This window comes from Coregonus lavaretus, assembly GCF_964263955.1.
Source record: "Coregonus lavaretus genome assembly, chromosome: 10".
Classification (NCBI taxonomy): domain Eukaryota; kingdom Metazoa; phylum Chordata; class Actinopteri; order Salmoniformes; family Salmonidae; genus Coregonus; species Coregonus lavaretus.
Window position 1 is genome coordinate 13,072,266 of NC_139997.1, and position 17,506 is coordinate 13,089,771.

The window sequence follows — 17,506 nt, forward strand, 5'->3', positions numbered from 1 at the left end:
TTACCAGATGTGTAACTTGATTTGGAGTGCGGTTTAGCAAACCCTCATTCCCAATATTATTACCACTAACTCCACTCTGACTCTGTATCCCTCTGTCTTCTCCCCCTGCTGATCTCTGTTGGCTGCGGTAGCTAGCGATGCGGTCGCTCAGCGACAGTGTGATGGCTCCAGCGGCTAGGCTACTACGGGTTGCCATTGTTTCCTTGCTAGCTCTCCCTGGTGTTTCCTGGCGGCTGTAGTTAGATTCATGTTCACTGGTAAGTTTTTGTTGATCTTGTTGCCTAAGAGGCGTGCCTTGATTTCCTGAAACGGTGGACAGGTAGTCGCTAAGGGTGACACTAGCTTGACCTGGCGATCGAGAACGACTCAGTGATCCTGTGGCGACGGCTATGTTAGGTGTTACCATGGTCTCTCTAGTCTCTCTCCCTGTAGTTGTTTCCGGGTGACTGTAGCTCGACTCTCGATCGGTGTAGTGACTGGAAATACGAGTACTGGAGTTTGCTACATTTTGGGTCCCTCTCATCGTTGATGACAAACGGTTGCTAGCGCTGCTAGCTTGGACCGTTGAGTGACTCAGTAACTCTCTGGGGACAGTAGTGATGAGGTCCCGGGTTGCCATAGTTATGTCAGCGAGGTCAGAGGTCAAACCGGAAACAATACTTTCCTCCTCCTGCTGGGGTGCCCGTCTCTCTCCTGCGACGAGGAGGGGGAAGGGGAGGTCTGGCCGGTTTGGGTGGGGTTCTATACTCCTGCTCAGAGCCTGTCTGTAGACTGACCCTGCTCCTCGTCTCTGTCCCTCCTCCTCCTCCTCTCTCTGTTCCCTGATTGGTCATAGACTCCATCTGAGCCCCTCCTCTACAGCCACAGAAACAACAGCAAAATATCTGAGACCAACAGCAACACTTAAACTGCACTGCACAACGTCAATGTTCAACTGAGTAGAATAAATATACACATGCACGCACAAACAGCTCCCCTCCCATGTGGTCCCTGTCTCTCAGCCTGTTTCAGGGCCTCCCGGGTGCTCTCCAGGTTCAACTGAAATAGCTGATGGTCATTCTGTTGGTTCTCACACACCTGGAACACACATGCTTAGGATTGTGGACAATTCAATGTACATTTCAGGTCAGGATAAACTATCCTTTAAAGGCCCAGTGCAGTCAAAACTGCATTTTCCTGTGTTTTATATATACACTGAGTGTACAAAACATTAAGGACACCTTCCTAATATTGAGTTACACCCCCTTTTGCCCTCAGAACTGCCTCAATTCATCAGGGCATGGACTCTACAAGGTGTTGAAAGCGTTCCACAGGGATGCTGGCCCATGTTGACTCCAATGCTTCCCACAGTTGTGTCAAGTTGGCTGGATGTTCTTTGGGTGGTTGCCCATTCTTGATACACACTGTTGAGCGTGAAAAACCCAGCAACGTTGCAGTTCTTGACACAAACCAGTGTGCCTGGCACCTACTACCATAGCCCGTTCAAAGGCACTTAAATATTTTGTCTTGTCCATTCACCCTCTGAATGGCACATATACACAATCCATGTCTCAATTGTCTCAAGGCTTAAAAATAATATTTACAACAAATTATCAGATGGCGCCGTTTTGCTCTGACCCGACTTTGCTATTTTGTGATTATTTTGTCGTTTATTTTTACTTTATTTTCACGAAATGTATCCGCTATTATTACTTACAACCGACAATACGTTTTGAACATCAGATCGGCAGTTACTTATCCCAATTCCGGCTTCAACTTCGACTCATCTTCCCTGGGCTCTCTCTGTAATTCCGAGCCAATTTTCAGGCTACCCAAGAGGAAACGCCAGCGTTACAGAGGCAAGGTGGGGGGGTCCTGGTGAGATTAAGGCAAAGGGAAAACCGGCCACCTCTTCCCTCCATTCTACTGGTAAAGTCACCCGATAATAAGATGGATGACCTCCGATCGCGGATTTGCTACCAACGGGACTCTCGAAACTGCAATATTGTTTTATTTTCTGAAACATGGCTCTCCAACTCGATGGATTCTCCATTCACCGGGCAGACAGGACAGTGGAGTCGGGGAAATAACAAGCTGGCACTTAATGAACTGTACAAGGCTATAAACAAGCAAGAAAACCTACATCCAGATGCTGCCTTTCTGGTTGCCGGCGATTTAAATTCTGCTTCACTAAGACACGTGATGCCCATCTTCCATCAACACGTCTCCAATGCCACTAACGGCGATAAAGTCCTAGACCACTCTTATTCTACCCACTAGCAAGCATACAAGGCCCTCCCTCGTCCGCCAAATCAGATCATGACTCTGTACTACTGCTTCCTGTTTACAAGCAGAAACTCAAAGGATTAGGTGATCTCGCTCTCCGAGGCCAATGTGAGAAAGGTCTTTAATCAGGTCAACACCCGCAAGGCCGCGGGTCCCGACTGTATTCCAGGGCTTGTTCTCAGAGCATGCGCAGAACAGCTGGCAGGCATGTTCACTGTAATTTTCAACCTGTCCTTGTCCCAGTCTGTAATCCCCACATGTTTTAAGATGACCACCATCATTCCTGTCCCCAAGAACTCTAAGGCTTCATGCCACAATGACTACCGCCCTGTAGCGTTCACTTCTGTAATCATGAAGTGCTTTAAGAGGCTGGTTATGGCACACATTAACTCCACCATAGACCCACTCCAATTTGCATACTGCCCCAACAGATCCATAGATGACTCAATCTCAATTTCTCTCCACACTGCCCTCACCCACCTAGATAAGAGGAATACCTATGTGAGAATGCTGTTGACTACAGCTCAGCGTTCAACACCATTGTCCCCTCCAAGCTCGTCACCAAATTTAGGACACTGGGTCTGAACACCTCCCTCTGCAACTGGATCCTGGACTTCCTGACAGGCCGACCCCAGGTGGTGAGGGTAGGCAACATCCACTCCACCATGCTGACCCTCAACACAGGAGCCCCACAGGAGTGTGTGCTTACTCCCCTCCTGTGCTCCCTGTTCACCCACGACTGCGTGGCCATGCACGACTCCAACACCATCATCAAGTTTGCTGATGACACTACGGTGGTAGGCCTGATCACGGGCGACGATGAGTCAACCTACAGGGAGGAGGTCAGTGACCTGGCAGTGTGGTGCCAGAACAACAACCTCTCCCTCAACGTCGGTAAGACCAAGGACCAAGGAGCTGATCGTGGGGGGGCGAACACGCTCCCATCCACATCGATGGGCTGCAGTGGAGCAGGTCGAGAACTTTAAGTTCTTCGGTGTCCAAATCACTAAATACTTAAAATGGTCATAACACACGCACACAGTTGTGAAGAAGGCACGAAAGCGCCTCTTCCACCTCAGGAGGTAGAAAAAAGTCAGCATGGGCCCTCGAATCTTCAAAAAGTTCTACAGCTGTACCATTGAGAGCATTTTGACTGGCTGCATCACTGCCTGGTATGGAAATAGCACCGCCCTCGATCGCATAGCGCTACAGAGGGTGGTGTGGACAGCCCAGTAGATCACTGGGGCCCGAGCTCCCTGCCATCCAGGACATCTATATCATTGGTAGGAAGGCCCGGAAAATCGTTAAAGACTCCAACCACCCAAGCCATAGACTATTCTCTCTGCTTCCGCATGACAAGCGGTACCGGTGCATTAAGTCTGGCACCAACAGGCTCTTGAACAGCTTCTATCACCAATCAATAAGACTGATAAATAGCTAACAAAATAGCTACACGGACTATCTGAGTTAACTTTGCATCTTTATTGACCTTTTATTTTTATTTTTGCACTGTTTTGGCAGAGAAGAGTTATTCAGAGTTTACTTTTAGTCAGACTCAGGAGGCGTGGACACCATCCACCGTTTCCGAGTATATTACTCACTAATGTTCTGTCCCCGGACAATAAAGTAGACAAGCTCAGGGCGAGGATCTCCTTCCAGAGAGACATCAGGGACTGTAACATACTCTGTTTCACGGAATCATGGCTCTCTCTGGATACACTGTCCCCGTCCATACAGCCAGCTGGGTTCTCAGTACATTGCGTAGATAGGAATAAAGAACTCTCCGTGAAGAAGAAAAGCGGTGCATGTTTCATGATTAACTACTCATGGTGTGATTGTAGTAACGTAAGTCCTTTTGTTCACCTGACCTAGAATACCTCACAATCAAATGCCGACCGCATTACCTCGCGAGAGAATTCTCTTCACTCATCGTCACAGCTGTGCATATTCCCCCTCAAGCCAATACTACAACGGCTCTCAAGGAACTATACTGGACTTTGCGCAAACTGGAAACCGCATATCCTGAGGCCACATTTATTGTAGCTGGGGACTTTAATAAAGCAAATCTGAGAAAAACGCTACCAAAGTTTTATCAACACATTGTCTGTAGCGCTTCAGAAACTCTTGACCATTGTTACTCTCCCTTCCGGGATGGCTACAAGGCCCTCCCCCGCCCTCCCTTCGGCAAATCAGATCACAACTCCATTCTGCTCCTCCCTTCATATAGGCAGAAACTCAAAACAGGAAGTACCCGTGCTAAAGTCTATTCAACGCTGGTCTGACCAATTGGAATCCATGCTTCAAGATTGTTTTGATCACGCGGACTGGGATATGTTCCGGGTTGCCTCTGAGAATAACATTGACGTATACACTGACACGGTGACTGAGTTCATCAGGAAGTGTATAGAGGATGTTGTTCCCACTGTGACGAATGACGTTTAAAACCTATCCAAACCAAAAACCGTGGATAGATGGCAGCATTCGTGCAAAACTGAAAGCCTGAACCACCGCATTTAATCATGGCAAGGTGACTGGGAATGTGGTCGAATACAAACAGTCCAGTTATGCCCTTCGTAAGGCAATCAAACAGGCAAAACATCAGTACAGAGACAAAGTGGAGTCACAATTCAACGGCTCAGACACGAGACATATGTGGCAGGGACTCCAGACAATCACGGATTACAAAGGGGAAAACCAGCCACGTCGCGGACACCGACGTCTTGCTCCTGGACAAGCTAAACACCTTCTTCGCCCGCTTTGAGGATAACACAGTGCAGCCGACTCGGGCCGCTCCCGAGGACTGTGAGCTCTCGTTCTCTGTGGCCGACGTGAGTAAGACCAGTATCCCTTCTTTCTTTTCTTTCCAAAACTATTGAGCGTGCCGTCTTTAGCCAACTCTCTTGCTATCTCTCTCAGAATGACCTTCTTGATCCAAACCAGTCAGGTTTCAGGACTGGTCATTCAACTGAGACTGCTCTTCTCTGTGTCACGGAGGCTCTCCGCACTGCTAAAGCTAACTCTCTCTCCTCTGCTCTTGTCCTTCTAGACCTGTCTGCTGCCTTTGATACTGTGAACCATCAGATCCTCCTCTCCACCCTCTCCGAGCTGGGCATCTCCGGCGCGGCTCACTCCTGGATTGCGTCCTACCTGACCGGTCGCTCCTACCAAGTGGCGTGGTGAGAAGCTGTCTCCGCACCACGTGCTCTCACCACTGGTGTCCCCCAGGGCTCAGTTCTAGGCCCTCTCCTTTTCTCCCTATACACCAAGTCACTTGGCTCTGTCATATCCTCACATGGCCTCTCCTATCATTGCTACGCTGACGATACACAACTAATCTTCTCCTTTCCCCCTTCTGATAACCAGGTGGCGAATCGCATCTCTGCATGTCTGGCAGACATATCAGTATGGATGACGGATCACCACCTCAAGCTGAACCCTGGCAAGACGGAGCTGCTCTTCCTCCCGGGGAAGGACTGCCCGTTCCATGATCTCGCCATCACGGTTGACAACTCCGCTGTGTCCTCCTCCCAGAGTGCGAAGAGCCTAGGCGTGACCCTGGACAACACCCTGTCGTTCTCCGCCAACATCAAGGCGGTGACCCGCTCCTGCAGGTTCATGCTCTACAACATTCGGAGAGTACGACCCTGCCTTACACAGGAAGCGGCACAGGTCCTAATCCAGGCACTTGTCATCTCCCGTCTGGACTACTGCAACTCGCTGTTGGCTGGCCTCCCTGCCTGTGCCATTAAACCCCTACAACTCATCCAGAATGCCGCAGCCCGTCTGGTGTTCAACCTTCCCAAGTTCTCTCACGTCACCCCCCTCCTCCGCACACTCCACTGGCTTCCAGTTGAAGCTCGCATCCGCTACAAGACCATGGTGCTTGCCTATGGAGCAGTGAGGGGAACGGCACCTCTGTACCTTCGGGCTCTGATCAGTCCCTACACCCAAACGAGGGCATTGCGTTCATCCACCTCTGGCCTGCTGGCTCCCCTTCCTCTGCGGAAGCATAGTTCCCGCTCAGCCCAGTCAAAGCTGTTCGCTGCTCTGGCACCCCAATGGTGGAACAAGCTCCCTCACGACGCCAGGACAGCAGAGTCACTCACCACCTTCCGGAGACATTTGAAACCCCACCTCTTTAAGGAATACCTGGGATAGGATAAAGTAATCCTTCTACCCCCCCCCCCCCCCCCCAAAAAAATTTGTAAAGTGGTTATCCCACTGGCTATAGGGTGAACGCACCTATTGGTGAGTCGCTCTGGATAAGAGCGTCTGCTAAATGACGTAAATGTGCCCTTGAGCAAGGCACTTAACCCTAATTGCTCCTGTAAGTCGCTCTGGATAAGAGCGTCTGCTAAATGACTAAAATGTAAATGTAAATGTATGCGTGTTAACCCTCGCAGGGCTGCCGGCCCAGGCGGCATCCCTAGTCGCGTCCTCAGAGCATGCGCAGACCAGCTAGTTGGAGTGTTTACGGACATATTCAATCTTTCCCTATCCCAGTCTGCTGTCCCCACTTGCTTCAAGATGTCCACCATTGTTCCTGTACCCAAGAAAGTGAAGGTAAATGAACTAAATTACTATCGCCCCGTAGCACTCACTTCTGTCATCATGAAGTGCTTTGAGAGGCTAATTAAGGATCATATCACCTCTACCTTATCTGACACCCTAGACCCAAACAATTTGCATAATTTGTACACCGCCCCAATAGATCCACGGATGATGCAATCGCCATCGCACTGCACACTATCCCATCTGGACAAGTGGAATACCTATGTAAGAATGCTGTTCCTTGACTACATTTACATTTACATTTACATCATTTAGCAGACGCTCTTATCCAGAGCGACTTACAAATTGGTGTATTCACCCTATAGCCAGTGGGATAACCACTTTACACATTATTTTTTTTTAAGGGGGGGGGGTAGAAAGATTACTTTATCCTATCCCAGGTATTCCTTAAAGAGGTGGGGTTTCAAATGTCTCCGGAAGGTGGTGAGTGACTCCGCTGTCCTGGCGTCGTGAGGGAGCTTGTTCCACCATTGGGGTGCCTTACTTTATCCTATCCCAGGTATTCCTTAAAGAGGTGGGGTTTCAAATGTCTCCGGAAGGTGGTGAGTGACTCCGCTGTCCTGGCGTCGTGAGGGAGCTTGTTCCACCATTGGGGTGCCAGAGCAGCGAACAGTTTTGACTGGGCTGAGCGGGAACTATGCTTCCGCAGAGGAAGGGGAGCCAGCAGGCCAGAGGTGGATGAACGCAATGCCCTCGTTTGGGTGTAGGGACTGATCAGAGCCTGAAGGTACAGAGGTGCCGTTCCCCTCACAGCTCCATAGGCAAGCACCATGGTCTTGTAACAGATGCGAGCTTCAACTGGAAGCCAGTGGAGTGTGCGGAGGAGCGGGGTGACGTGAGAGAACTTGGGAAGGTTGAACACCAGACGGGCTGCGGCATTCTGGATGAGTTGTAGGGGTTTAATGGCACAGGCAGGGAGCCCAGCCAACAGCGAGTTGCAGTAATCCAGACGGGAGATGACAAGTGCCTGGATTAGGACCTGTGCCGCTTCCTGTGTAAGGCAGGGTCGTACTCTCCGAATGTTGTAGAGCATGAACCTGCAGGATCGGGTCACCGCCTTGATGTTAGCGGAGAACGACAGGGTGTTGTCCAGGGTCACGCCAAGGCTCTTCGCACTCTGGGAGGAGGACACAACGGAGTTGTCAACCGTGATGGCGAGATCATGGAACGGGCAGTCCTTCCCCGGGAGGAAGAGCAGCTCCGTCTTGCCAAGGTTCAGCTTGAGGTGGTGATCCGTCATCCATACTGATATGTCTGCCAGACATGCAGAGATGCGATTCGCCACCTGGTTATCAGAAGGGGGAAAGACCAAGCCTTCAACACCATAGTACCCTCCAAGCTCATCAATAAGCTCAGGGCCCTGGGTCTGAACCCCGCCCTGTGTAACTGGGTCCTGGACTTCCTGACGGGCCACCCCCAGGTAGTGAAGGTAGGCAACAACACCTCCACTACGCTGATCCTCAACACAGGGGCCCCACAATGGTGCATGCTCAGCCCCCTCCTGTACTCCCTGTTCACCCATGACTGCGTGGCCACGCACGCCTCCAACTCAATCATCAAGTTTGCAGACAACAAAACAGTGGTAGGTCTGATTACCAACAACGACAAGACAGCCTACAGGGAGGAGGTGAGGGCCCTGGCGGAGTGGTGCCAGGAAAATAACCTCTCCCTCAACGTCAACAAAACGAAGGAGCTGATGAAAAAGCAGAGGGAGCATGCCCCCATCCACATCGACAGGGCCACAGTGGAGAAGGTGAAAATCTTCAAATTACTTGGCGTACACATCACTGACAATCTGAAATGGTCCACCCACACAGACAGTATGGTGAAGAAGGTGCAAAAGCGTCTCTTCAACCTCAGGAGGCTAAAGAAATTCAGCTTGGCCCCTAAGACCCTCATAAACTTTTACAGATGCACCATTGAGAGCATCCTGTCGGGCTGTATCACCGCCTGGTACGGCAACTGCACTGTCCGCAACTGCAGGGCTCTTCAGAGGCTGGTGCGGTCTGCCCAATGCATCACCGGGGGAACACTGCCTGCCCTCCAGGACATCTACAGCACCCAGTGTCACAGGAAGGCCAAGAAGATGCCAAGAAGGCCAAGAAGATGGCGCTGGAGTGGATGGCTGACGTTTTATGGGCTCCTAACCAATTGTGCTATTTTGTGTGTTTTTTCGCATTGTTTGTAACTCATTGTGTACATAATGTTGATGCTGCCGTCTCTTATGACCGAAAAGAGCTTCTGGATATCAGAACAGCGATTACTCACCTCGAACTGGACAAAGATTTTTCTTTAATGAGTCTGACGCGAAGGATATAATGTTGCTCCCAGACAAGGCCCAAAGGGTCCATCGGCTGTCCCCATAGGAGAAACCATTTTGGTTCCAGGTAGAACCCTTTTTGGTTCCAGATAGAACCATTTTGGGTTCCATGTAGAACCCTCTGTGGAAAAGGTTCTACATTGAACCCAAAAAGGTTCTACCTGGAACCAAAAGGGTTCTTCAAAGGGTTTTCCTATGAGGAAAGCCGAAGAAACCTTTTAGGATATAGATAGCACCGTTTTTTCTAAGTGTGTACCCTATTACAGGGTAATCAGAGTTTGGATCAGAGATGAAGGTTAAAGAATGCAAGCAAAGAGTACCTTGAGTCTGAGCATGGCACTGAGCTCCTCCTCTCTGACCTGCAGAGAGCCCAGCTGGGCTGACAGAGACATCACCATGGAGTTCAGGTTCTGGTTCTTCTCCTGGTGGGGGAGACAACAATAAAATGCCACAGGAACACTTTATTTCACAGTCCTGTTTAACAAGACGACACTGGGAACACTTTATTTCTTAGACGGCAAATAACAACATCAGCTGAACACTAACTTGGCTGTGTTTGTACCTCCAGGTCGTGGCAGTGTTGGCTGGTGTGCTGCTGTTTCTGCCCCAGCTCAAGCAGCTGTTGCTGGATAGAGTTGAGCTCCCTGTGGCCTTTCTTCTCCCGGGCCTCCACGACATGAACCCTCCTAGTCACAGCTCTGATCACCTCATTACGCTTCTGAAGCTCATCTAAGACAAGTACACAGACATTATGACACACAGGTTGATACACAACACATACAAGCAAACACACACACAGCATGCATGCACATGTGCGCCAGAACACATGCACAAGCACGAGCACATGCACAAACACCAGAGATCTTATCAGTGCTATTCTCAGACCCCTTATATACAAAGCAAACATCATAAAATAATACATATATTGTTGAACATAATATCCAATTTTTTTGTACTTTTTTTTTTTTTAACAATACAAAACATACACATACAAATGACAACATCACACAAACATCAACTACATCACACCTACTCAGACCCACATGCTCACACCCCCATCTCCAGCGCCCGCATCACTCTCCTTCACATGGCCTCAAACTGCACCATTTTGTTTCTCTACGTCGCCCACGCACTTTCAACATTTAGATAATAAAGCATTTGACTTTCCATTGTGTTAATGACGGAGGATTGGTTGATTTCCAGTTTTTAAGTATACGTTTTTTCAAGATGATTGAAGAGAAAAGTATAGTCCAACCCATCGGGTATCTCACTGCACCCTCTTATGTCTTGAAACATAATATACTCTATGGGCATATCAAAGTTCCAGAGTGGGATCTTTGCTACTTTTAGAGTTCTGATCTAATATGTAAGCACACAGCCTCAAAGTCAAAATTGTCTATATCATAAAAGTCTATGAAAAAAAGAAGTGCTTTTTGGTATTTTATGGTTAGGGTTAGGCATAAGGTTAGTAGTGTGGTTAGGGTTAGGCATAAGGTTAGCAGTGTGGTTAGGGTTAAGCATAAGGTTAGCAGTGTGGTTAGGATTAAGGTTAGAGTTAGGTTTAAACTCACATTTTAAGAAGATAATTGGTGGAAAAAGGCAGGCTTTGTGGCTGTGGTAACTAGTGATGACCATTACCAACAGAATGAATGTAAAAATGGATTCAAAATGGTTGCCCTCCGCTAGTGATTTGCAGGATGTGCAATGATACAAGTAAAAGGAGGGCTGTGATTGGTAACATTGCCTACTATGCCAATTTCTCTGTATAAAATGGGCCATAACTTTAAAACCAGCAGAGATCCCGCTCTGGAATTTTGATATGCCCATAGAGTATATTATGTTCAACATTACTAAAACAGAGTCTGGTACTCTCTAATGTGTGGATAGGCCACTGGAAGTAAACGGATACCGGACTGCACTCTGGTCAAATAGTGATGACAGACACAGAAGCCCAGTCTAGGAGTTTAATGATGAAACAGAGTGTACATGTGGTCTGTGTACAGCAGTGGAGGCTGGTGGGAGGAGCTATAGGAGGACGGGCTCATTGTAATGTCTGGAATGGAATTAATGGATGTGTTTGATGTGTTTGATACCGTTCCATTAATTCCTTTCCTGCCATTACAATGAGCCCGTCCTCCTATAGCTCCTCCCACCAGCCTCCTCTGGTGTACAGAGGTAAACAGGGTAAAATTATCATTTGTAGGACACATGAAAGGAAACATCAAAGAGTTTACCAGAACCTCTAAATGAAAATACTGGCAGATCAATAACATTTCATTTTTAGGATTCTAAATTAAAATCTAAGTGGCTTTTATACAATTACATTATATTGAAACATGTTTAAATTGTTCTATATTCAAAAAATAACTGTTAAAAAAAATTCTAAATACTACTCATATTACAGAGCAAGCGGTAAAGCTTCATATGACACACATTTTTGCTTTTTAGCATCTACAAATGATTTAGTTAAAATCCCAAAAATCATGGTCTTTTTTTGTCTGGGTTTCATGAGGAATCACTCGTTAAGGTTATTTTGGGAAGGTACACACAGATGTTGGATGGAAACTTTCCTATTCATTTGGGATTGAGGCCTATGTCCCCTCTCTCACCCTCCAGATGGGCACACCTCTGCTCCAGGGTGAGGACTCTCTGGCGGTCCTGTTCCCAGCCAGTGAGCTGCTTGTGGTGGGCAGCAGCCATGGTGTTGAGCTCCTGGTCTCGGTCTTTCAGCTCAGCAATCAGAAGCTGCAGCTCCCACCGATGCCTCTGGATGGTGGCACACTCCATCTCAACCAGAGACTATTACAACACAGACAGACAGACAGACAGACAGATAGACAGACAGACAGACAGACAGACAGACAGACAGACAGACAGACAGACAGACAGACAGACAGACAGACAGACACACAGACAGACACACAGACAGACAGACAGACACACAAACACACAAATGTAAATACAGGAGTGAGTATGCATGCACACATGCAGACACGCAAACACACAACCCCACAAACATGTAGAGAGTACTGACCTGCTACCTATAATGGTAGCTTTGCTAGCCCATAGCAATAGTTTTGAATTTAATCAACCAGTCATTGATACGGTTGCCGTTAGCTACCATGGGCAAGTCCACCTTAATGTGGAACTGACAGCGTTTTATCTACTCTGCAGATACGAAACATACAGACAATCATAATATCAGTAAAAAATATCAAATTCCCAGTTTATGCTACAAAACCAACTTTACCATTAATGTTATATTTTGCATTCTGTAATTCTATCCAGGATACAATGATGTAACAAAGGGGAACAGAAGCAGTGTGTTCCACAATGTTTGAACATTTGGCCAAAGAGATCCTATTAAATTACTAGAGGGGCTATGTCATAAACCTTCAAAGTTCCAGAATGGTATGAAAATGGCAGCCATAGATGCGGAAAAGAGATCAATCGAACTCCACCAAAACAATGGAAATGCCATGGGTCATTTCCATTTAAAAGGACCCATGAGCACCAACGTGAAGTTTATAGGAGCATATCAAATTTGGTGTCAAATGAAAGCTAAGAGTCTACTGTATATTTTGGGGAAATTAAGCACAGATCCTTTAAATTAGGAATAAGCAAAGGCTTTGATTTCTAGTGACACAGATGGAAGAAGGGTCTTAAAACATACACTAGAAAAAGTCTTAAAAGCTATTAGAAATACATCAAAACACAATAACATTGAAGTAAAGACTCCTGCCAAATAATATAAACATTTATATTTACTTTTGCTGAAATTATTTGTGTTCTGTAAGTTTAAGAAATATTGCCTAGTGTCCTGTCATTCTGTTACCAAAAACCCACATACAGTATCTTAAAGATAATTTATCTCCCTCATGAGGAGGGGGGATTATGAAAGTTCACAGAAGTAACAAGTGGTTTTTTTTACAACAATTTTGTATATTAATTATTAAGTGATTAAAACGCATCCGTCTGTTACCAAATCGGTAACAGAGTGAGCGAAGAATCATTAACAGAATGACTACAATTCAATTGGCCACAATAGGAAATCATAGTAGTCACAAACCACAGTTGCAGTAGAGCACAGTACAGCACAGTACAGTACAGTATAGTACAGTACAGTAGAGCACAGTTGAGGACAGTAAAGTAAATAAAAGTAGAGTATAGTTCAGTACAGTAGTGTAGAGTTCAGTACAGTACAGTCGAGCACACATGAGTAAAGTGGAGTATAATGCAATTTACTCTACTCTACTGTACTGAACTCTACTCTACTTTTCTTTACTTTACTGTGCTCTACTGTACTGTGCTGTACTCTGCTGTACTCTACTGTTCTCTACTGTGCTGTACTGTGATGTCCAAACTTGTGAAACCTAAATGTCTATGATTGGTACAGATTTGGTCCAATTTGGGGGTGGAGCTCATTAGAATAATAGCCAGTATGTAGAATAATACCCAAACATGCAAAGGAGGATATTACATTTTTCGACCTTTGTGTGCCTATTCTATTCAGGAATACATCACCATAATGCTTGTATGGATTTCTACCCCAATACATGTTCATGTCATCATCACCAATTATCTGCATTACACATAAAAACGGCTTCAAGTACCACCACCGATTTCTATACGGCTAGCTATGCTACCAGCTAATACGAACAGGAGTTAGCATTTAGCAGGATTTTTTCTAACCCGAAACGGACTATTTCTAAATATTATGCAGCGAAAATTGCCACATTTTAGTAACCACATTGTGGGCCTGTTAAAACACAAAAATAATGACGGATTTGACCAATATCCACTTTGTAAGATGACGTGTCCTTGTTCTTTCCGCCCACAGTCTGCGTTCCATTGATCTCTTTACTGCATATATTGTGGTCAGGGAGATATCCAAAACAGTCTAATTGGAATGAATGGCAGTGGAGGCATAGGTGATGCATTTCCTGCTTTTACTTTTGCAGAGAAATGTAAGTAAGGCATGTTATATGTCAGAAATTGTATAATATAATTATTGTTAACCTAAAATATTGTCATACAGTATAATTATAAATACAGTTTATACAGATTTTGTACACATGTTCTGTATAAATAGCCTCTAAAATATACAGCTCTGGAAAAAATGAAGAGACCACTGCAAATTTTTCTCAAATCAGCATCTCTACATGTATGACAGCCATTCCATTCCAGTGTCTGTTGAATTCCAACACAGGCACACCTCATTCTACTGAATTAGGTACTGATTAGGTGATCATCTGAACCAAATCTTATTTAACGAGGAAAAGTATAAAAACCACTGCTGTGGTCATCACTATCCTCTTGCAATAGGACCAGCTGGATGACAAAAACTGTGCTAATAGTACCTCAAAAGTAATATTAATCAAAAAATAACTATTGACCATGCCAAAACAGTTGAAAAGGAAAGTTTTGAGTGAGGAAAAGAAGGGTTCAATTCTGGCTTTACTGGCAGAGGGATACAGTGAGCGTCAGGTTGCTTCCATCCTTAAAATTTCAAAGACGGCGGTTCATAAGAACAAGGTCAAGCAGCAGACATTGGGGACAACAAAGCTACAGACCGGCAGAGGGCGAAAACGACTCTCTATTGACCGGGATGACCGCCAACTCATTCGAATGTCACTCAACAACCGTAGGATGACATCAAGTGACCTACAAAAAGAATGGCAAACAGCAGCTGGGGTGAAGTGCACGGCGAGGACGGTTCGAAACAGGCTCCTAGGGGGAGGGCTGAAGTCGTGCAAAGCAAAAAAAAAAAAAAGCCCTTCATCAATGAGAAGCAAAGAAAAGCCAGGCTGAGGTTTGCAAAATACCATAAGGATTGGACCGTAGAGGACTGGAGTAAGGTCATCTTCTCTGATGAGTCCAATTTTCAGCTTTGCCCAACACCTGGTTGTCTAATGGTTAGACGGAGACCTGGAGAGGCCTACAAGCCACAGTGTCTCGCACCCACTGTGAAATTTGGTGGAGGATCGGTGATGATCTGGGGGTGCTTCAGCAAGGTTGGAATCTGGCAGATTTGTCTTTGTGAAGGACGCATGAATCAAGCCACGTACAAGGTTGTCCTGGTAGAAAACTTGCTTCCTTTTGCTCTGACATTGTTCGACAACTCTGAGGATTGGTTTTTCCAACAGGACAATGCACCATGCCACACAGCCAGGTCAATCAAGGTGTGGATGGAGGACCACCAGATCAAGACCCTGTCATGGCCAGCCCAATCTCTAGACCTGAACCCCATTGAAAACTTCTGGAATGTGATCAAGAGGAAGATGGATGGTCACAAGCCATCAAACTAAGCCGAGCTGCTTGATTTTTTGCGCCAGGAGTGGCATAAAGTCACCCAACATCAATGTGAAAGACTGGTGGAGAGCATGCCAAGACGCATGAAAGCTGTGATTGAAAATCAGGGTTATTCCACCAAATATTGATTTCTGAACTCTTCCTAAGTTAAAACATTAGTATTGTGTTGTTTAAAAATGGACATGAACTTATTTTCTTTGCATTATTCGAGGTCTGACAACACTGCATATTTTTTGTTATTTTGACCAGTTGTCATTTTCTGCAAATAAATGCTCTAAATGACAATATTTTTATTTGGAATTTGGGAGAAATGTTGTCAGTAGTTTACAGAATAAAACAAAAAATGTAATTTCACCCAAACACATACCTATAAATAGTAAAACCAGAGAAACTTTTTGCAGTGGTCTCTTAATTTTTTCCAGATCTGTATGTAAACAGACCCTAAATGTCTCAATGTTTGTTTTCTTGGAAAGCTGTTAGTGTTATAATATGGATACAATATCAGTACCTGTTGCATTTACAACTTGTCTAAATCCTATCATCAACTGCTTTTAGCCAGTGTATGGCTGTGGATTGACTGCATTTTTTGTATGGAATGTTGGCATATTGATAGTTAATTTGAAAAAGTATTGGAATCATTCCACTTAAATGATTATCTGCACAGTATCTTTATTAGCTGGCTAGCTAATAAAGATACTGTGCAGATAATCTTCAAATTCATTGTTTCACAGCACACTGGCTGACCAACTCCCTGACCAAAAATGGCTGACCTTTTATACTGACATAAGACCTTTCATGTCCATTCTAGTATTCTAATTCCTAATTATATGCATTTGCCTCTGTGAGTAAACAGCAGCACCTCCCACCTGTCTGTCCTGTAGGAGGGGTAGAGACATGGAGGGGGTTGTGGCATAGATGCTGCCTGTGGGACTGAGGCCATGGGGACTTCTGGCTGACCATCTTCTGCACTCACGCTGAGCTGGACACTGGGGAGGGCACTTCAAAAGAAGCTCCCACGTTCTTCTGCAAAAATGGAGCCATTCATGTTAGAATGTCTCCTTTCATTAGACCAGTAGTCTAATCAAGGCAATAAGACAAATTAGTTTAAAAAATGTATGGTCAAATAATATCATCATATTTTGATGAAATATAACATGTCCAATATCGATTGATTGGCTCAATATGACATTTCTCCCAGGTGTGCTGTGCCAGAGATGATATGGAGTAACTGGAACACAAATACATGTTTTTGTTTATAATACAGTGACTGGCAGCTTTCTCAGACACAGACACACGCATACACACCCCAGAATAGCTGTGTGATGATGAGTGTCAAGATCCTCCATTTGGATTGAATGGTCTTCTACCTCCGTGGTCCATCTCAACTCACTCATTACATTTCTTGTAACTTATGTTACAGTTTTGGTTAAATATAACGCTAGCTAGCTACATCACGACTTGCCTAACCAGCTAGCTGACAGCTGGCTAGCTAAACTAATCAGATTTAAATGGGCATCTCATGATCATTGTCTCCCATTCAAATCATGGACCATTTATAAAAATATACAGCGCATCATCAAATCAAATTGATTACGCCACAATTATCTAACACTAAGTTGATTTGTAACTTGAAATAGACATTTAGCCTAGCATTAAATCCCTGTTGAAAGTTTGCACATTTTCAAATCACTTGTTGTTATCACTTGTTGTTTTTACCCATGAAAAAATTAACGTTTCAATATTTTTCTAATTGATTTACAATATTATATAACATCCCTATAATATAAAAATACCAAATTATCAAATAAGTATCTACAGTATTTGTCAAAATGTAACTTGTCTATAGGGTAATGTACTTTTTTTGTGTCTCCCTGGATTTATATTATTATATTTTTTATACTTTAGTTATGTGTGATATTTGTTTATTGTTTTATACAATGTTCGTGTAACGTAATAATAATAATAAAAACGTGTGATGGGCGCGGAGGAGTGTCAAGGCATATATGTGAATGCCTATCGTATAACATCAATAAAAAA

General features: G+C 45.2%; 1 protein-coding gene across 1 annotated transcript; it reads right to left on the reverse strand.

The window, feature by feature from the left end:
• Nucleotides 1-753: 753 nt before the first annotated feature.
• On the reverse strand, nt 754-11,944 carry LOC311135829 (coiled-coil domain-containing protein 62-like; the record flags this gene model as incomplete). The annotated part of the gene is made up of 5 exons (XM_084169863.1): nt 754-855; nt 970-1,077; nt 9,478-9,579; nt 9,720-9,886; nt 11,767-11,944. The coding sequence occupies 5 exons, from the start codon at nt 11,942-11,944 to the stop codon at nt 754-756; spliced, it is 657 nt and encodes a 218-aa protein (XP_084025989.1).
• Between the last annotated feature and the right edge of the window lie 5,562 nt (nt 11,945-17,506).